The sequence below is a fragment of the Micromesistius poutassou genome (assembly GCF_964030765.1).
Source record: "Micromesistius poutassou genome assembly, chromosome: 12".
Classification (NCBI taxonomy): domain Eukaryota; kingdom Metazoa; phylum Chordata; class Actinopteri; order Gadiformes; family Gadidae; genus Micromesistius; species Micromesistius poutassou.
The window spans coordinates 18,219,247-18,242,442 of NC_140282.1; the positions used below are offsets into that span (position 1 = coordinate 18,219,247).

Below are 23,196 nucleotides of genomic sequence, written 5' to 3' on the forward strand. Positions count from 1 at the left end.
CACATTAAATTCAGTTTGCTGAGATCCCTATTTTATACCATCTCTCCAGATCTGACTCCCTGAAGGGCCGGCGAACGAGTGTTCACCAGTGCAGTCTCTCTCTCTCCCTCTCCCTCTCTCTCCCTCTCCCTCTCCCTCTCCCTCTCTCTCTCTCTCTCTCTCCCTCTCCCTCTCCCTCTCCCTCTCCCTCTCTCTCTCTCTCTCTCATCTTCACAGTGGAATCTTGTGCTTCTTGTTCTCAACATGACTTTTCCTCTAATGGTTGCTGCTTTAGGTCTAAACAGGCAACCAGGGTGAAACGTTTGCTAAAAAAAAATAAAAAAATAAAGTAGCTTGCTGCAGAACATAACTCAAAAGTATTACTGTGGGCTGAAGTCCATGGTGCAAAATGAACAGTAGCAGCCAACGGCATAAAAACACCACAGGTGGGAGAGTGGTATTAGGTAACTTAATTAACCATGTCCAGCTGCCTGCATTGCTCTCTGTCACCCAGGCTTGTTTACAGTATTAAGCAGCCTCTTAAATCAACATTAATAATCATCATTTGTCACTGGTTACCTGCTTATTACCCGCATACCGGCACAATGATGTGTTTCAACTTGGGTATTATTAAATTCCTAAAACTCAACGCGTAGTTTTGCTTTTATTTACATAATGAAATCAAAATCACCAGTTCATAGGGAATGCGCTTGCTTCAAGTAGAATAAAGCAAAAGTAAGCAATTCTGAATGTTCAAAATGAGTTGCAGCTTGGAAACAACACGTAGGCCATAGTCTCCCAGACTTGTACATGTGTGAAGACAGCTGCCAGGAAACAAATCAAATCAAAATCATTGCGCAGAATGTTGTTCACTAGATTAATGAGGTTCAGATGTTTGCAAAGCAAAATGGAGGTAATCTTTCATAGCATTTTGAAGTGACTCAGATCACACAACAGATATTTGTTGTGGAAAAAGAATGTATTCAATGAACAGTAAAACGGGCTGCAATGTCAGCACCATTAACAAATACAACAACAATAATAAACGTTTCACACACACATTGCTATAAAAGCATCGAATGGCTTCTGAGCTGATTTTCTGCCTGCAGCCCAGGGCCAATCACTGCTGACGCATGAGGACCAGTCGTGCCAATAGGAAGCATCAATGGCGCAACAGTTACCGTACCCAAAGAAAAAGAACATTCTGCGCCTGTATAACTTTCGCACCCTGAACCGTGAACAATAGCTTGACCAGCTGGAATAGCAGCAAATATTCTGCACTTTTTCTGCAGTCAGTATTTAGCCAGCGAGACGAATAGTGAGGGCTGTGCTCTTGATATTCCACAAAAGGGGGGAAAATAACATTTGCTATTCAGTGTACGCACACTCTCTCCTATGACGAATCATAAGCGAAAATTCTGTGAAATTCCACAAGGCTGGCCGATAATTTCACTAGCGGAATTCAATTCCAAAACAAGAAGGATTGATTGATACAATTAGCTCAACGCTCTCTGTTTGCCGAGTGGCTAAGAGTGAAACAGAGCCGGCCCTTATCGTTGCTCTGCAGACACACTCTAACAGTGGATGTCTAGGAGCGAGCTCTCGCACTGTGTCACCGTGTTAGCCCCCCAGGGGCCGTGGGGAGGGGATGGGTGCTGATGGCAGGAGCCACTGAACTATGTACCCAGCTGACAAAAGCACCGGCTGACGGCTCTATCCCTCTCGTCTGTGGTGTGTATTGCAGCCACACACAAACGCGCACGCGCACCGCACACACACACACACACACACCGACACACTCCACACGCGCACACGCACACGCCCAGAGGCATCGCAGCATTTCTAATCTGTTGTTTTGTGTAAAGGGACACTTTGCGGATCTACAAATGCTTTCAAGAGTGAGTTGATGACACTGTTATGTTGCGACGCATTAACTCCATTGATGCTTCCTGAGTGCTGATTATTCGTTACATGTATTAGAACAACTACCGCGTGTGTTCATCTAAAAACATGATCGTGTGAATATGTTCGTGTAAATGTTTCTTTCATTCTTCCTTTCTTTTTTTTTTTTACACTTGAGCGAAATATCATCCTTTTTTATAGAAATTATGAATTGCATCCAGTTAAACTAACAGTTGAAAATGTTTCAGTATTCAACTGCTATTTCATCTTTTGACATTTTCCCATTTGACCCTCCAGATATTTTTTCAGGTCAGTCAAGGACAGTGTAGTAGCATCACACATACTGAGCCCACCAACTGTACTTCAGCACGGTGGGAATTAATAACCAGGGCCCCCGATGCAGTCCTGCTGATCAAAACGCTGCCCACACACAAAAGTTCTCCCAACTTTGTAATTACCTTTTTTGCCTTTTTTTTTTTTTGAATCAAGACCACCTTAACTGAAAAACGTTGAGCAACACTCAATGACAATAATTACAGTCTCAAAGGGCTTCACAGACCCACATCAGACAGACAACACCATCTACGTCTAATCATGCAAAGGAAACACGTGTGGCAAGAGGCTCAAATCAGAGGGACCCATCCTGGGAAGGATAGGATATGACTGAAAGACTCATAACAAACACATACACAATTCCAGTACGTCTGCTATTAGGCCTACTATGTGCATGCATGCACACATTGGAATACAAGCACTATTGCTTTTTATTGATCTCAAAGTAAAAATTCTACTCGCAATCCTCTTTGGATCCATCAAATTTGCGTTGACATTGCTTCCCTGGCTGACCACAATGTACATTTTCAGTCGGCTAAACCAGACAATTTAGCAAAAGCTAAACCCGCTGCTCCGAGATCTTGGACTCCCAGGGTCTCACACTGGCTCAGCGAGGCGCCTACACACACTCCAAGAGCCGGATTACTGTTAACCGGGCTGTGAGGCTCCGCCACCCTCCTTCTGGCTGCCTGGGTGCAGAGGAGAGTGGGGGAGGAGGTGGGTGTGAGCATGGTAGAAGTGTGAGTGTCTCTACACTCTCATCATCTACGCTCACACTAACACTTTTTTTCCCCAGTAAAAGAAGAAGAAGTCGTTTCTTTACTTGAATAATGTATGAATAAAGATTGATGAGAAAGGTGAGGAAGAAAGGCAGGGAATAGCGATTATAAGAATTTACCTCAAAACTAGTGGGTAAGTCTTGTGGTATTGCCAAACACAATTTAGTTTAAAACTTGTTGCCGTGGACCTTTAATTTGAGACCCTCAACACCACCTCTTGCTATCAGGCTGCCTGAGCCGAGCCATTTTCACTTTTTAAAATGATTTATGCTATTAATCCTTCAATAATCCCCACATCAGGTGATCAAACACTCACATTGTTGGACAGAAACACCCCGTTATGTAGTGCAAGCACGCAAGACAGATTGCTCAGCAGCTCTCCTTAGGGTGTCCTATCACACCTCATTGATCATCTACAGTAAACAAACATAGGTTTAAGTCGGCCAAACAATTATGCTGCTCATCTGCTGTTTGCAGTTCTGTGTCTGTTTGTCAAAGAGGCTCCTGATTGGCTACATTTATTTGTTTGCTTTTTTGAACCATTAAGTGATTTTCTGCACAGACATATTTTTCTGTAGGTCAGAAAATATGTCTGCATGTTTAATGTATCTAGGCGTGCATGTAGGCCTCTTATGAGCATTAGAACTGCCTAGATAAAGCTGATCTTATAACCATATCTTTTCGAAACATCTTGTATCTTGTATTGTGTTATATTGCCATGTAAAACAGAATATCACTAATGAGGGGTGTGGTCATTTGCTTGATCATATATGATAGCATACTAGAGATAGTGAGTCGCTCTAATAATTCAATATGGCCATGCGTCAACATTGAGCTGTCAAAAGCCTCACCCAAAATCAAAGGAGGAATCGGGGCTGTGAGGAGGGACTTTCAGTTCACGAGGAAGTGCCGCAGCCTGCAAATTTGAAACAAGAATTGTGGCACCCGAGGAAAGTGTACAAATCGACAAAGCAATCAACACGTTTTGTTCCAAGAGAGACTGAATAACGGTGTTAAAAGATAGAATTTGCACAGAAGGCTATTCTCCTGGGAGTTGTTTTTGATTTCCAACCAGAATGGGCAAGAGCGAAGGAGCAAGGGCGTCACTTAGTTATTGAATCAGATTAGTTGGGGGGTTTTTGAACAAAGAAGGGCTGCGCCCATATGTGGAAATATTTTTGTGCCCATCCAAGGACAGACTGATATTCCCCCCCTCCACAACCCAAAACAAAGAAATCTATGTGCAAGGCCCTACGGCCCTGCACTGAAATATGTTACGCCTTGTGTATCACCGTATTGATTGTAAATCTCACCCATCTGGCACCTTGATGCATGTGGCAAAGCTAGTCTTGTTTCTTGTCTCTTGTCTCTTGTCTCCCATGTATCGTTGCCTCTCACACCTTGATTGCATGCGCCACATCAGGCTCTTGTTATCCAGGGTCATTCATGGTACTCTCATTCCTCTTGGTTGTAATGTCTTGTGTGTTAATACAATAACAATTACAATAACAGTAATTCAGTATTTTGTGCCTTACAATCAATGATTTACTTCGGTGAGGGTATTGGGATACCTCTTGTAGTGTGTTATTACATTACAGAGCCTCACATTGAGTTACAGAAACAGCCAAGGACAGCTCCTGCAACTATGTTAGATAATCGGGTGGGTCTGCTGAAAGCAATATACTGCTTACGGGTGGAGTTATCCATGGCTGAATGCCCAAAATGGCAATTGCACAAAGAACAAAGTACTCACTGTTTTTTCTACTTTTTGATATTCCAGTCTGTTTCTCTTTATTAGTCCAAGGAATAAGAACAGAGCATAACAAATAATAATCTGAATTTGTACATCTTTTCTCCAGTTTAAGTTCAAGTTGCAACTGGAAGGAAGCACTACTGCAAAATGTTTTATGGCACCATTTATTAATTGAATAGTATATTACGAATATGCTCAACATGTGTGTACTGGATTGAATAAATAAAAGTTCAAAGACAATGATGAGTAAGAGTGTATAAATACTCGATAGATAGATAGTTTATCCATGGATTTGTAATGAACAGATAAGAGAGGCATTTCACCGCAATCTGACTGATCTAAAGAGGATTGAGGGAAGAAATTACTTTGTAATCCACTGATAAAGTCCATCGGATGTAAATACAAGCAGCTTTCCAGAATGTATGCAGTATTATGTAACACAGCAAACCAGCTCCTTTCAAACCAAAACAAAACTGCATGCATTTCTCCATGCAAGTGTTTGTGTTCGTAAAAGACAGCTGTGAATATTTGATGTCTTCACTGGGTAGCGTAGAGACTGGGTCAGAGCCACGGGAGCTGCGGAGGTAGTGCTTGAGGTGTCAGCTCTTCAGTAACACTGGGACATCAGCAATGCTTTGCATTGCTTTGGTTGGTTTGAAAAATGTAAGACGCAGGGGATTCAGAAGCGGAATCGGCTGTGACAGATTTCACTTGCTGCATGTATATAGAGCCAAGATGCTTCTTGGAAGAAGTTATATGCTTAAAATAATTTCCATGACACATGCCTTCAGATTACAATACCCACTACATTTAACTTATACAACCATTGCATTGCCTGGAAGGAATTGCTATTCTCCTGCCGGTATAACTTCTATATCTGGCATGGTTTAGACAGTTGAATGTAACCTTAAGGCGAGAATGATCATGAGAATGATGGCTACAAAGAATGTATTCCTCTTCTCTGATGAGATGCTACCACCAACGCCAGGCATTTTGCATGAAACCAAATTCATGGACAGAAGCAGAGGAGGGTTTGTGCAATGAGGGTTTAGCAAGCAAACATGCTTAGATAATATATATATATACTTTATTCTCTTGCAGTGGCATCGGGCAACTTGGTTAAAACTAGCCAGATAAAGGATAGGAATATTATTTGTGTATATATACTTTAGAACTGTGTTCCATTTATTATATTTGAATTTAATACCCTTGAGGATTGGACATAATTCATATTACATTCAGGTATCCAACACTACTTGAATTCATGTTGTGCAAATGTATGGTACCACACCACGCATATCCGTTACAAGTCACACACGATTCTTACCCGCCCACAGATCTGAAATATAAACAGAGAAGTTCTGCCACCTATTTGACTCATCAAGTGGTAATCATGGCAACAGCACGAGCTGCAGCAAAATGGCAACTACACTGCTACGAAATGGCTACCGCACACACCGTCTAAAACAGCTACAATATAGAATACTTTAAAATGCTTCTTCTTTGGTGACTCAATATGAAAGGCTTTCTGCTGTATTGTAGAAATCTCTACGATAGAAACATCTGAAGAACCAAGCCTCCGGGGAACATCTCATGAGCTGACAGTCAGATTGGGATTATTATGCATGCACTAGCAGTCTGGAGAACACTTTGTTGAGCTGTAGCATCATTGTAGAACTTTAGACTTTGGGGAAATGTTGTGGGATTTAAGTTAACAGATACAGTTAACACATCTACTGTAACTGTTTGTAATCTACAAACCCTCTTATTCCTATCGCTACTCTACAATCCTTCAAGTTGTATGTTATATACGCTTTGCAGCACTATAACTGGCTTTTCTGGCTACTCAAATTTTGATTGCTGGCTTTGATTGCTCTCAGCTTCACTTTTATATAAAATCATAGACTAAATTACTCAAACGTAAATTAAATTCACCAAATCCATATCAAATTAGGCAGAGCAAAAAATAAAGTGAGTTTCATTTGAAGACAATGTATTGGGGCCTCAACATTCAACCCCCTTACCTCCCATACCCCTGAACCAGTCCATTGCATATAAATATAAACTCACACACTATACCCGCTATATATCTAGTCCCCATTAGCCTAACCTGCAAGTCTTTGGAGGTAGAAGACAGCTGCTCCCGGCGAAGCCACAAGAACACAGGGATAAAGCGTGCACACTGTTATGACCCAGGACAATGGACTGATCAAATGCAAACCTCGGGTCTCTCTGGGAGCTATGATGTGAGGCACTGCACAGTAAAAACTTCAGATTGTGCATCCCATTACGTACATCCTCCCCTTCCTCTACCTTCTGCCGCAGGGAGGGCTGAGAGATCTATAGTGTGTCTAAGGTGGAGCACATAATGTGCATCAGCAAGAAGACACATCATTAATGGCTTATATTACATCAAGTCAGGAGGATTCTGAGCAGTCGTTATCAATTAAGCTTTACCTTTGGATCAAAACTGATTCAATTTTTTTTTATCTTCCTTAAAATGTCCTCTAAAAGGGAGATTTAACGTCTTTGCTTCTCTATTAAGATCTTCATCCCAAACCATTTTATTTTTTTGAGAAAGTAAAACACTATTGCATGGTCTCAAGAGACTATATGCAACTCTGCAAGACTCTCTGTTTTGTTTGTTGTTCTACTAAACTAATGACACATACTTGTGTCCACCACAATGCTTTTCAGGCTAAACTAGAAATAGACAGAACCCTAATCTCTGAAGGGATTGTATTCATTCCAGTCATTCCTGTTTTCTTCTTATAGTGGTTATTAGTTAGTGCTTATAAGTGGTTGTGTGACATATCGAAGAGATGGATGATATTATCAAGAAAACAATGAGACCAGACTGCATTCTTGGCGATTTAGGTCATGTGACGGATCATTCCTCACTAAACGTGTTAGCTGCAAGGTTACTAAATACACAATAGTGACCAATTAAGGAAACGAGATGGGAGATTTAGGGCCTATGTTCTATTTATGTGGATTCTGTGAGCTGTGAGTAGGAGTCAAGGGCTTGCTACCCAGAACACTTCCAACAATAACCATGGAGGAGAAGGTGATAATTAAAGGTGATGTTCCCCTATCCTGCAGGGGATGAGGATATATATAGATATATAGATATTACAGACTGCGTCTGGTTCTCAGACTCTCTGGTACTTCCACAACAAGTAAAGACTACTAGTCGGGGTTATCACGCCCATGGTGAGAAGGAATTAGGGGAAAGGAACTTTGGCTTTGACTCTCTGATGTCCAGATTGAAACGTGACATGGAGGAGAAAGCAATGTTTTCAGTAAACTGCTGTCAGTTCACTTCGGGTCCATATAATTTCTCTGACGCTTCATTGTTCATTGTTCGGAACAATGGAGCGTCTGAGAAATCATATGGACCCGAAGTGAACTCACAGCTGTCTACTGAAAAACATCTTTCTGGAATGCCGGCGCCTGAGTTTGTTGTTGCTGGTGACGTAAAGAGGTCAACCGGTGGCTCTATTACCACTAGTTGAAATGGGCACAGCGCCACCTAGCGTACCACGGAATGACATGATTTGGCCAATGAATAGATTTACTCACCGCCATGTATACCTGGACAATTGCAGTTGTCCAATTGCGGAGCATAGTCGAACTATGGCTTTAATCGGATTAAGCTGTGCATGTAAACGTACTGAGTGTGAGTGTAAGTGTGAGTGTATAAACTGTACACACACACACACACACACATATATACACCAGTGGTGATTTCTCTAAGACTGCAAGGGAAGCTTTGCATGCTTGGTGAAATGCTAGACAATTTTCATTGTACATTTCATACACTTAATCACACAATTCCTTGCTTCAGTTTAACATAATTCCCACATTTCCTTGTTCAAGTTTAATATCATTTTGGTAGTTGGCCATCACTTTGATTCAGGGAGCCTGAGGTCTGAACTTGAAGTCCTGTATTCAGATCAGGACTTGCAGCGTAACAGGGGAAAGCTGTGTGATTTCTTGGTGTTAAGACATGGGCCGTGTCCCAATTCAGAGGCTGCATCCTTCCAAGGACGCGTGCTTGGAAGGATGCAGCCTTCGAAGACCGCGAAGGCTGCATCGAAGGCCGAACGAGCGTTGTGGAATGGGACGGTCTAGCCTACGGAGCATTTCCGGATTGCGTAACCAGCCGTTAACGTCCTTTACCTTGCGTGACCACGCGCCGCTCCTGTCTCCTAGCAACCCTGACAGCTGCGGTTCAAACCGGACAGCGGAGGAGATATATGGAGCCAGAAATCATCATTTTATTTGTTATGTTTTATCTTTTATTGGAGGAGTGGGAGAAGATTCACCGCCGGGTGAAGAGGAAGAGAGGACGTTGGCTTAACGTTAATTAGTTTAACGTTATATGTCTAGCGTTAATGTCATTGAACTTTGACAATAAAGTTACATTTTTAAAATGGTCCCAACCTTACTTTTAATTTTAAATACAATTTTAAATATGTATTTGCTGCAGCTGCCACTGCCGCTCTCTCCGCGCCATTTCTGAAAAAAAATCCAACGCGCAATGAATCTTGGGATACGTTTGGCCGTGAAGGATCCACCCGGTGGGTCCTTCAAATCCGGGAAACGAAGGCTGCGTATCTCGGCCACATTCGAAGGACCCTTCGAAATGGGACCGCACTTGACGCGCCGCTGTGACGTATGCGGTCTTCAAATGCGTCCTTGCGAAGGATGCAGCCCCTGAATTGGGACACGGCCATGGAGTTGGACAGTGCAATGCCTCGGCTTCACAAACTGTTCTCATTAGTGGCAACAATTGGAGCTACATCTGCAGGTGTAGAAAGGAGTTTCTCCTTTTAAAGCAGCTCAAGTCCTACACCCATAACACAATGGACCATGGCCGTTTAAGTAGCCTAGCTCTGCTGGCCATTGAGAGGACACTGGTCAAGTCACTGGAAAAGACGGCTAGTTGGTATGACAGAGCATTTCCTTGAAAAGGAATCAGGAGATCATAATTGACATATACATAAATTGACAATTTATATGATGTAGGCCAAAAATGAGCTTCCCCTCTTTGAAAGACCAGCAGCCGCCACTGATATACACACGTATATATATATATATATATATGTATATATATCGGTAGGCGAAAGGAAAGGGTAGAAACACTGCTTAGCCGGCAGAAAGTAACATTGTAATATTGTATAGTTTCTTATATTTGCTTTTAGTATGTTGATCTCATGTGCAATGAAAATCGAAAAGTATTTAAAATGATATCATAAAATCATTTTGTAGGTCCATAGAAGATCAATGGTAGATTAAATATGGATAAAGCAAGGGAGCATATATGTAGTGGTTATGCACTTTGAGTGTACATCTGTATAGCATTTGACTATTATGTATATCTCTGCGAGATGCTGCTTGACTCTAAATATAATATTTTCATATTATCCAGCATGGGTATGTCTGATTGATGTAATAGGTATGTAAATCATGCTAAATGTACTGCATATTTGAAAGAATGCAGATACATTTAAACCCTCTAGTCCACATAGAGATAATTACAATGGTGACTATGGGTACCACTTTACAATAAAAATTCAATTCAATAACATTAAGAATTCAAACAACAAAAAGACTGTGGCACATTTCTTTGACAGTGGTGATTCCAGTATCCATTTGTTTTATGGGGGTTTGTCGTTCTGTACAAGCAACACAAGTAGTGTTTCATCCAACCTATATGTAATGTATCGTTCCAGGTTTATCTACTATTTCATAGACTTTAACTATACTTTAACAAAAATAATCTTTCAGAAGCGACTGCTGATTATCTACAACACTTCATGAACTTTGAATGTCAATTTTACTGATCGTATAGCATTTATACCACTCTAAACTAAGTTGGATTAAAACTAAAACATATTTATCTAAAGCAAGAGCAACATCAAAGAAGTCAGTACAGTTTCAGAAACACAATTTCAAATATCCATTTTTCATTAATTCAGATAAAAAATGCAAGTTGCAGATATTCAAAATGCAATATTCATTACTCCTCCAAGTGGTAAAATAAACATCAGAAAATTCAAGCAATGAAAATTCAAACTGAGGTAGCAGGGTATTCCAAGGACAGGCCGAAGCGATCGCGACATTACCTCATGCAAAATCAAACGGCTTTCAAAATTCCAACATTATGGCAGGGATTTTCTTCGATAGATTCCCAGTCTAGATAGCTAGGAAATATAAATGTTGAATATGTAAATGTGAACCTGACCTTATTTCTAACGTGCATTGGTTGTTTTTTGCTTCATATTTGTTGGTATCCCAAAGCCCAGGGCCCACACAGACACAGCGACGGCAGTGGACAGCTCTGCCTTGTTAACAGCCTTGAGGGCTGCTGAGACATTGCAACAACAGACGCGGACACTTCAGAAAGCCTTGGCAAGGTACTTATGCGAACTGCTCAGAGCGCCTGTGGAGCGGGACTGCGTGTGCGCAATTGTGCCTTTTGAACTATTTCAATGTACAAATGGACTCGACAGCGGCCAACCTCTTCCAGTCGTGTTGATAATGCACTATTGCTAACCCTACACTGACGAAATCTCCTTCTCGTGGTTGTTGAACTCTGGAGTCTTCTCTTTGGTTGACAAGCCATTCTGCACTGCAACCAAAGTAGAACATTTTTTAATTCTTATGAAAGGCAAAGAAACGCCAGAAAAACATGTGGCATCATAACAAAGGAGTTCAGCACAAGGGCATTGTATTAAAAAAAAGGTAAATTGGGCAATCACACAAAATCAGCCACTTAAATATACATTTATCATTATTATACATAAATGAGGAGCTATTATATGTATTGAGAATAAACATTCGCTGTATAGATAACATGTTACTGATCGACATCATTTACATGGATGCTACAGTAGTCTAATATATATATATATTCACTTCCATTCACTTGTTGGTATCTCTTAAGTAGTTTAGTATCAGTGTCTATTCGGTGTCGTATTCCTGTAATAGGCCAGTCCAATAATTTAATTCTGCCTGAATGAAATGATCGGATGGCATACTTGTCCTTCCTGCAAGCACTCGGCTCGTGCATTTTAGATTAACGGAGTCTTGCTTGCTGCTAAAGCCAGCAAGCAAGTCGTGTGTTTTGAGGGAGTGGCTTTTGAGGAAGCCAAGAAGGCTGCAGTGGGATTTTCCAGGTTGGCTACCGAAAAACATACAGAAACAAGAATGCTCATATGAGGCTGTACATCCAGTCTTTGTTCTCCTCTCTCACCGGCCCACCCTAATTCGTATTCCCCCATTGTCTCAAACCCTGTGTTTCTTCCAAGGTGAGAATGGCATTGGCTGAAATCTGGGTCCAGATTAGAAATAAATCTACAGTAATCCCAAGAAGAATTTCAGACAAAGGTAGGCTGTGTAGAATGCAGTTATTCTCAATCGAACACCTCTATTTAGAAGCACAGTCAAACCTCCATTGCCATGGACACTGATTATAAAGTAGTTCCAGCTGTTAGTGTGGGGTATAAATTAACGATTGGTGTCAGTTGAAGTCAGGTGACAGCAGCAACACAAGATTTACAAGATTTACCAGAAAGCATGAACAAAAGAAGACATGGCCATTTTGTTCTTCAGTGCCTCCTGTTCTTTGGTAGGGTAACCATCAGTAAAGACAAAGGACTATTGTTTCTATTTTTGTAGAAGCAGAGATTACTAGAGGCAATTTAAAGGCCGACAGTATGTGCAGCTCATTAATATTAAAGCAATATTCCACCCATTTTGCATGTTAAAATCCTGTTCCTCAACATCAAATACATGCAGAAAGTGATTTTCCAAAATGTTGTTACACTTCGTGTAGTTCAACCCATTAATATTAAGCTTCAATACTAAGAGCTGCAGCCCTACATTCACTTGCATTGAGCAGGCAAAATAAACTAAAATGCCTAGATACATTTGTAGGTATTTTTTTTCTTTTTGATACTGCTGACAATTCACTGATCAAATGAAGTCTGCGAATGACTCATCAGTACTTTGGCTAAGCTAATGAGTTGATTATTTGAATTTCTGTCTCTTGATGAGAAAATTACTTTCATAATGAGTTGTAGGCCAATGGAGAAATCTGACTCAAGCATATCATCCTTACAGGGCCCTTTACTTTCACTTGAGTATAGTATTACTTGAATACTATAAGTTACAGTATATAAGTTACAGTGTGCATGATTACTATATACTACTTACATTAAAATATTAAATACAATCCTGGAATAGACAACACAATAAAAAAAGCAATGACAACGACAAATAATTATTGTTAATTTCACGAATTTCACAAAGTCGCGTTCACCTCAAAAGCGACCCTCACGTTACTTGCACGAGTTTGACGAGTTTTGATTTGGGTGAAACACACAGTTTACACACCCTTCTTTCTTCTTCTTCCTGAAGATTTGCAGGTACATGCACGTTTTTGCATTGACTTTCCATGTTATTGTGCCGCCCAAGAAAGTTGCTTCTCTTTTGGTGTGGACACACCTTAATAACTTAACAATGACCCAAAAAAATAGGTCAACATTCCTATGCTCCTATATTTCCACAATTGAGGCGGTTTTGTGATGTGATAACATCACAAATACACAACAAAGGCCTACCTATTGTGTCTACTTTTCTCTTATACTAAAGTGTGTTAGCATTCTAGTCATTCTAAATCGTTCAATACTGAATTAAAGAAAACATTTGTGAAATGAATTAGGCCTATACACAATTTACCTTTGACAAAGTTAGTTGATTGATCAAGAGGCATCCCATCAGTGCTGATTTAGACCCTGATCAAACGGCGCGTTTTGCAAAACGTGAGCACTGCACTGCCTTTTTTTTCTTGTTTAAACCTACAGTTTAAAAACATTTATAATTTGTCTAAACATCTTAATAGACAGGTGGAGGGCACGTGCGCTAGTGTATCCTCCATTGGACGAGCGCTAGTGTGCGCTAGTGTATCCTCCATTGGACGATTGAAAGAAGCGTGAATGACGTTTGCCGCCTTTCGGCTGAGTTAAAATTGTTCATCTCGAGGCATACAGGGCACTCCGCCAGAAAATGCGAGGCACATGGAGCAGAAAATGGTGAAGCGTTTCGCGAGGCAAAAGCAGCGAGGAAAACACTACACTCTGATTGAAAACAACAACAAAAAGCCGCCCTCTAAAAAGCTGCTAAAACGCGCTCTGTCTGATCAGGGCCATTGAGTAGGCCTACCACAGCACTGGGGCTTTTATACGTACCGCTTGCTGTGCAGGTATTTCTTATAACAGATTCAAACATACCACCATCAACCGTCAACAGACACTTATTTCACTGGTAGCACCATAAATGTCAAGGTACAAATAAACATAGCATAGATACAAAGCAGCTGGCAAAGCTTGTAGACCTACACAAAGTTTCACACTAATGTGCGGGGAAATGTTTATGAGTGGCCACAGTCCGTTCTGAGTGCAGTTGCAGAACAATTTGTGTTGCCGGAGCCAAATAAACAAATCGATAAAAAACAAATCATCGTCTGTTGTCGCTTATTACTGTTAACTAATGAACAGGGCTAGTTGAACCGTGGTATCAAAGCAACATCACGTTCAAGGTTGTGCTGTGATGCTGAACATCAGCATGACTTTGATTTTGTCGTGGATGCCGGGCTGCAGGCTGCGCCGTGCTGACATTCACTTTTACAGCAAGCACAACCTCGAGCGTGATGTTGGTTAAAGACCGGAAAATGAATTGCTTTAGAAGTAAACGCTTTATTTACCACATTTTGATTTTAATTATTTTGGGTTGCTCTTCAGAAGGGCAAATATCATGTTCAGATAAATTGGTGTTGAAATGATCGAAGGTAGACTTAGAGTCAAACAGACAACTCCAGGAAATATAAGATATGGGAGGATTCAGATGAAAGCTTTTACAACTGCAGTTTCAAGGATTGATATTGTAATGTACATGGGTTCTCAATATCAGTCAAGGCAAATAGAAGACTATATCTTCAACTTTGCATCATTCAATTACAATTTGTTGAAACAGGTCCACTATGCTATGGTTTCAGTGTGAGATATCTGTTACCCACGTGCATGCGTGTGTATGCCTGTGCGTATGTGTGTGTGTGTGTGTGTGCGTGTGTGTGTTTGTGTATGTTGGTGTGATACGGCAAACAGAATGCATGGGATAGCCAAACATACTTGCTGCATTTTCGACACATTTCACATTTCACATGACTTGAAATGACTTGTTTTATCATCTGTGACTCATGCTGATATTACAAGGTTGAACAACAAGCTCACAGTCAATAACAAAGCACCCAAGGTAGACTTGCCACTAAAAGGAGAAAAATAATAATGTATCCACATGAAACAGAATTCTTTTCAATATTCCCCTGGGGGCTAGCAAAATAACAATACACTAAGACTTGATTATGACATCAAAGTCACAATGAACACTACCATTAACTCACAATGAACACTAGCATTAACTAGTCAGTCATCGTCAACAATAACTGATTCACGTTTACATTAGATTTTCCAGTGCAAATGAGTGAGCCCAGCCTCCGTGAAGTGAGCTCTACTGTAAGTGAGATGATTCAACACCAACGCAGGTAGCACCAGCCATTTGTTCCACAAAGGCAGGAGAGTGCAGCAAGGCAGCTTGCATGGTCGGCGTGTGTGGGCTCGCCCTTCTCTGCTTTCCAACAGATGCTCCCCTCTCATTAACTCCACTCAGAGCAGCAAGGAGCGCAGCGGTACAACTACATACGTGCCACTGCCGCCACGTCCCTCCCTGACACTCGCTCTACTTACACTTGCTACTTGCTACCTACACTTGCTCAAGATGCGATCGCAGTGCTGTGTTTTGTTTAGCCCCCCCCCTGCTTATAGTGGCAGTGGCGCACACAAATGAGACGCTGCTCCGGGACAGACACCGTTTTTTTGTCTTCAGTCCCTTGTGCTGTACTTATGCCCTGCAGTGCTACGCACACCGTCTCTCTGGGTTAGGCACGCGGTAGGACCTACGACTGTGTTTGGTGGTGCGAGACATGTAGTATGTGGCTGAGCGGATGGCACGCTTCAGTGTCATCAGCAACCATCACAGCGATATAAAAACTTGGGGAAGGATACAAAATGTATTTTTTTTTTGTTTTTGTGAATGTTAAGAAATTAAGGACACAGTCTGACCTCATTATCAGTGGAGACATATGGAGGAGGAAATGTTATTCTTAGGGATTTCTAGTCAGCCCTTTGCAAAGCCCGGTGCAAAAATATGGAGTTCTCACATTGTTGTTTGCATGTTGAATATTTACTCATGGACCGTGTGAGGGCCTCATTAGGGAGCCACGTCTCCATGTGAAGTGTATTCCATATGTTTACACAATATAAACAACGACCCATTCACCAGATATGAAGACGAAATTGAGGATAGGTTAGGTCAAATTTGACATGAAATGTAGGCTACATTTCGTATTAACGTTGATTAAAAAAAAAAAAAAAGTTTAAATGTCTTGAAACATTAGCATAGTGCAAGGTTAAACATTATGCAATATCCACAGTCATTTATATAATAACAATAACATAAGAGGCTATTACGATCTAATGTTTCATTTTTGATGTTTGATAAAATCGTGTTATATTAAGTAGGAAGAGGTGTCAGGATAACCTATGTATAACCTTATGTTTATGGCTGTTATGATGTCTGTTGGGTTCCATGACTTGGGATTCATTAAGGCGGATCCGCGCCTTATGCGTAATCTAATATGGATAAAGAAAACGGAAAGCCGAGTCATTAAAGAAACCAAGCCCGCACACAACTCCAACCCTGCAGAGTACCGTTTGAAAAAGTTTAGGATGTGCGTAATGTAAAAATACAAGTAAAGCTGTCGATTTTGGACAATGCGCATGGCACGGAGGCACCACCTGCTAAAAGTTCCAAATGGATCAAAGCGTGTGGGGTTTGGAATGTCCACCAAACCAACACACCTCTATCATAATAATAATAATAATAATAATAATGACAATAATTATATGAATAGGCAAATGGAAAAATAAACGCCGTGAACGTTACCTTGTATGTGCTGGTTGACCACACTCTCGAGTCGATCCAGTCTCTCGATGATTCGGAGAGTGTCACCCCGTTTGTCGCCATCCAACTTTTTCTCCGCTATCGGCATCGGCACTTTGATGTATATGTTGGCGATATAATTAGTCACCCATCCGACATAGAGCAAACACACGATATTGGTCATGCCACTCAGTATCACGCATGTCGACACCAAAGTTTTGGTTCTCCTGGTGCAAGCCATGCCGACATCCCGACATGCAGCGTGTGTCTGTCTCCCAGCGCAAGACAAGGCAGCAGTTACCTTCCCAAACCTGGAATGTAGGCTACTTCAGTGCACACGTCACTTTGGACCAGCCGCATACAATCATCCCTCTGTCCCTATACGGCGATGCAATCCGGTACAGTGTTGAGTTTCGTTTCATCTAAGGGAGGTATTATGTTCAATGCACGGTTGATTTTCCATTCCATGCATGCTGCATTAACCACTCACAGCAGCCCAGATCATGTTTCAATATTAACAGACATTACGCGGAACAAGGTGCAGTCCTGCGTTCATGGGATTTGATAGGCGGTCTTCGGTATGCATTCCCCTCATTCACTGTTCCAATAGAGACTACTACTCATTTATTAAGGATGATTTATATTATACAAATAAGTACTATTTATTATATTTATTTGATTATTAATAATAGTTATTATTACTATTAGTATTATTAGTAGTATTATGATTATGAGGATGATGATGAAGATGATGATGATGTTTAGTATTATAATAATTATTACGATTATTATCTTAATATCCATTCATATGTTATTTTGCAGACTGTTTTATACACAATGACAGTAAGGAATGGTAATATATGACATTACTTCATTTATCCCGAGGGTAATCATTGTGCAATAGTTGCAGTACGATATAAGAGAAAAAATGCAAAAGAGTATCAGTAATGTGCAATAACCATTTGTAGAGCTAGATATGTGACAGGTAACGCTAGGTATCATAAATAAAAAGTAAACTAGTTAACGGTAGTAGAGGTAAAATGGTAAGGTGCAAATCCAAATATACAATGTCCAAATATCCCAGTTTAACACAGTAAGTGTCACATAGATGAATAAGAGTTCCAGAAAGCTATGCATGTACAGAATCTATCCGAAGTACGGGTGATGTTCACGGTTCGATTCCTGGGTCTCAGCTGTCCCTCTTTTGTTGTGGGGAAATTGAGCTGTTCAGTTGGATTGCCACAGGGAGAAAGCATTTCCTGTGGTGTTCTGTGGTACATCACGGTGGTATCAGTCTGCTGCAGAAGGTGGTCCTGTGTCTGAGCAGAACAACGCAGAGAGGATGAGAGTCCTTATCCATGATGTGCCGCAATTTGCATAGCTTCCTCCTCGCTGACACCACCACCAGATAATCACGCCCCTCCCCTAGGACAGAGCCAGCCTTCCAGATGAGCCTATTGATTCTGCTGGCTTCGATTGAGCTCACCTTGATTCCCCAGCACACGGCGGCAAAGACAATAGCACTGGCGGCCATGGACTGGTAGAACATGGAACTGCAGACATGGACTGTCCGAAGCCTCCGCAGAAAGTAGAGTCGGCTCTGGCTCTCCTTGTACGCAGGCTCTGTGTTCTATCCCCAGTCCAGTTTATTTTTCCAAGTGTACTCTCAGGTACCTGCACAGTATCCACATCCATCCCCTGGATGGAGACAGATGTAGTGTGTGTTTCCCCCCCTGCAGAAGACAACCTCCAACTCGTCTTCGTCTCGCTAATGTTGTTCTGCTGGTGGTTCAGTCAACAACATTCAATGAATGAGTACACAACCCTACCCTGCGATGATGCAACCCACAATCGCAAGTAGAGCAAGTGAAATTTGAGTTCAGTGAACAGAAAAGGTGACCCTCCCCTATAAAACAGGGACACCACGTTGAAGCAGGTCGATGATGGTTTCATCCACATTTGCCTGGTAGGAAAAAAAACGGAAGGGGGTGCAGTGATGGTTTAGCCACGACTAAGTCTCTTAAGGTCAGCAAGCAAGTCAGCGCCACTGGTCTGTAGTCTTTGTAGGCACTGGGGCACACCTCTCATTGGCACGGGAATCAGGCAGGATGACTCCTGGAGAGCAAAGGGACCCACTCAATACAAGCAGGCTCAGGTTCAAGATGTGCTGGAGAGTAGTCTGCACAGCTGGGAGCCACGAGTCTTGAGTACCCCCGGGTTGACGCCATCAGAATCTGCTTGCCTTGCCCTGGATGTGGTGGTGGTGGTGGATAAAGGCTGCTACACACAACTGTGTTGGCCATCTGAAACGTTTGGGGAGACTCGGACGAGTTCGGGAACGAATCTGTTCCGTGTGTTTTAGCTGTGTTGGAAGCTTTTGAAATTGCACACCAGACGGTGGTGTCTGGTCGGATTCAACATGCAAAGTTTGAGAGCGTCTGCGTTTGAGGATCGGGGGCACTCTAATCGCACTGATTTGCTGGTTGTGTGCTAGCAGCACACAACCAGCAAATCAGTGCGGTGTGCGGGATGGGTGGACTAGCGCCAAGAGACTAGCGCCTGCATCTTGTGCAAGCGCAGAACGTACACGCTGCTGTGTAGTTGACAGTATAGTCTTTGCGGTGTGTTTCAATGCAACTTTTTCTGCCAAACGGGTCGGACGAGAGGCAACGGAAGTGGTCAGATAAAGGCAGATGGCCGTTAGTTTGAGTCTGGGCTGTGTGTAGGCCCCTTAAGGATGGAGAAAATGGTTGAGGAAGGGGGACCGTTGGGAAACGTGGGACAGGTGGGCTTGTGGTCAGAGAGCTAGAGGAGGTGTGAGGAGGCCCCACACTGTCCGATCTGTTGAAGAAGAAAACATCTTGTTGGCCCAGTCCAGGCCTGCCCGTGAGCTGGCTGCCAGTCTTCATACAGACAGACTGATACACAGTGACACACAGTGATACATCTCATGCCACATCCTTTGAATTGTTGTGCGGGAGGTTGTGTTTCAGCTTTGTCTCGTAGCTGCCCCGCTGGATCCTCTCTCGTCGAGTTGTCTATGATTCCTCTCCATCTCCTTCTCCGTTGTTGAAGGCTGAAGGCTCTTCTTCTCATTCAAGAAGACCCCGTGTCTCCCGTGGTGACATGCAGTCTGTTGTTGGGGAAACAGCATATAGTCTCTGTTGGAACAACATGTCCTTGCAAAAGTTCCCTTGTTAAACAATCTGTGAGACCATGAATGTGCTCGCCATGTGAATTGCAGAGCAAACTCCAGTCTGTGAATTGCAAAGCACACTCTCATTCGGCTGTATCATAGTAGCCCTGCAGAGCCTTATTGGTCTCCTGTGATTTCTTCACAGTCCTAGAAGTAACAGCAGATGGACTAGAGGGTTTTGCTGGAGCAGGAGGTGTACCGGGTTGTGGTCAGATCCTAAGGGGAGCGAGAGCTATTTGCTATTTTGCTATGCTGTATTCCTCCTTAACATTAACAAACAGCAGATCCAGTGGTGATAGTTGTAGTCCCCACAGTGTAAAACCTTTCACTGTAAAATTACAGTAAAGTACTGGCAGCAGTCTCGCCATTAAGGCACTGTTTATTTACAGTAATATTACTGTATAATACAAATAGTAGCTTGCTGTTATCTCAACATACAGGATGCGCTATAATATTATAGTAATCTACTGGCAGCACAATGATAAGGCTTGTGCCGTTAGACCCCTTGGAGTCTTAGCTTTCATATGACTGAGTTTGTGTAGATAGCATGATGTGAAAAGATGCATGTTAGCATTTAGCTTCTACCGGAAGTAAACCAGATATGTAGGAAGCACCTAGCCTCTAGCCATATTTAACACCCACAAACACCCGACGTAGAACAATTCAATTTCCATTTTAATTGATTTGTGCGCTGGCGCCCCCTCACATCGCTTGACTACAAGAGCAGCCTTTTATTTCATCTCCCAGGACACATAACCAACACAGGGGTCATCCCATCACCCTGAGTACCTTGGTGGCGGTGCCCGATTTCCCTCAACTGCACCAAGGCAAACGTTATTTTCCCAAGGTTCTTTTCTCTATATGGCTGTAAATGTACACGTTGACTGATGAAATGCTTGAACGATCATCGAGACTCCCGCAATGCACTTTTCGTTTTTCCACAGCATTGTATTGTAAAACTTAGATAACTGATAATTTCTCTGTGAATTTACATCAAAGTCTTTACTCGCGATGAATGAGTTAGATGAGTTCAGATACGTGTCATTAGAAAGACAGGTAAGGTTGAGAGCGCATCCTGCTCTAGTCTAGGTATGGGCTAAAGGTTGGCTGTGTACACTGGGGATCGAACCCAGGGCCTTTTTGCTAGGAGAATAACACAACATCGCCAATACACTTTCCTGCCCAACGTAGCATGTTATGAATATATACAATTACTGATTAGGGTTCACACGCTCTTGTTTTTTTTTCATTCCTAACTTAATTGTGGAATTTAAAGATTTGACACATTCCTCATTCATCCTATAGGAAAATAAGTGTAATGACTTTATGGCAGCAATCAATAATGCATCATAGCACTGGGTTGGCCACCACACTAGAACAATAGAACAGGTCGTTTGCCACATGCTATCATTTTACTCCTCTGATAGGTTCTGAAGGTTTCATCCCGGTCCTTTCTGCTCACCGTGGAAACGTGGTTTATTTAGTCATAACTGAAACATAAGCGTTAGTAACATCCAGTACAGGCTGCTTGCCATCCCATCGTCTAAACTCATCACCTTCAAATAAATGAACTTTCTCCAATAAATTGACAGTGTTTTAGTGTTTTTTCCCTGAGATAGTACCCAAGTAGCAAATTTGTAATTCTAACAGGGACAACTCAAGTGGTCTTCAGCCAAGACTTCAATTAATGAATTCAATTAGACAAACTTGTGGGAAGGCAGGCTCACAATGTAATCAGGGTAGAAAAGGTTTTGCTCCTGCAGCCTCTTCAAAGTAGTGTGTTCCAATTATAGAACATGAACATGAACGTGTGTGTGTGTGTGTGTGTGTGTGTGTGTGTGTGTGTGTGTGTGTGCGCGCGCGCGTGCATGCGTGCGTGTGTGCGTGTGTGTTTCTGTGGTGTGTGGTGTGTGTGTGGTTTGTGTGTTTGTGTGTATGTGTGTCAAATCCATTCATATTCAATGTTAACTTGCATTCTTTGATACAATTGACATGAATCTACTGTGATGTTTACCCTTTTCAAGTCTAAGTCTTCAAATGTCCTCCAAAAAGGATCAACACAGCTTGCTGCCACGTTGTGAACTTTTCTTTGCCTCTTCCTTTCTCAATTATTTGCTGCTGACAAACCTATCTTAAAGGGCACCACTGACTCGATTTGTGGTGTATTTTTATTCTGTAAATAAATTGGTTTATGTTTTGGCATTGGACCTCTCTGTCTGTGACCTCCTGTCTTTCTGTTTACCATCTAGACTACTAGACTACTTTTATGCTACGCTGATCACACGGTGTCAAGGGTTTGCCAAAGCCAAAGTTGAAGTTTGAATGTGCACAGATGGTGGGTTTGAAACAAATATTTTTATATCCAAAGTTTCCAGATAATATTCGGATGCATGAAATATTTAAATTGCAAAATGGTTCAATCTGTGTGGTTTTTATTGCGGGAGCTGAGGGACAGAGGAAACATTGCCTGCCCCCCCCACCCCCTCCCCTCTCTCACACACACACACACACACACACACACACACACACACACACACACACACACACACACGCGCATGCGCGCGCGCGCACACACACACACACACACACACACATACACATCACATACACACATTCGCTGCTGCATATGTAGTTAATTTAGTATTATAATCCTTGTAAGGCATAGAATTTCACTGTATCCTTATTAAATACATTAATTTGATCTCTTTAGGGTAAATACTGTAATACAATTCCAGATTAATGTGTGTCATTTGGAACTGGTATAGTGAGTTAGCAATGTCCAGAAGTGATTATCATCTGGGAGCTGGCTCCCTGAAACAGATCCGTATACCACAAATAATTTAGTATGGCAATGTAGGCAACGTTATTATAATTATTCTGGCGTAATTTATTGAGACAACTGAGAACAGAATCAATGCTGACTGGTGATTTACTTTGCCCACCTGGTCAGTGGCTGAATGATGCTTTGGTCTGCTTCTGAGGTACTGAAATAATACTGTTCTCCATATGGAGAGGTAAATTCCTTTGGGACTGGCGGCTATATTGGTATGTCGTGTCAGAGCATTGTATATTACGGTTAATGAAGTGGGATAGCATTTGATTGATTACATTAGAAACCTGGAGGAGATTAAGGTTGTTCCCAAATTACACTAAATCAATTCAAACACCATGGGATCCTGTCACTGAAG

The 23,196-nt window shown here is 41.9% G+C and overlaps 1 protein-coding gene across 1 annotated transcript in view; it reads right to left on the reverse strand.

Annotated features, from left to right (window-relative positions):
* The window catches only part of galnt18b (UDP-N-acetyl-alpha-D-galactosamine:polypeptide N-acetylgalactosaminyltransferase 18b), a gene marked incomplete at both ends in the record, with an annotated part of 43,276 nt that extends 26,223 nt beyond the window's left edge, over positions 1-17,053 (reverse strand). The window contains one exon of the mRNA XM_084476100.1: positions 16,816-17,053. Coding sequence (XP_084332226.1) covers positions 16,816-17,053 — 238 coding nt within the window. The remainder of the gene's footprint in view (positions 1-16,815) is intronic.
* Between the last annotated feature and the right edge of the window lie 6,143 nt (positions 17,054-23,196).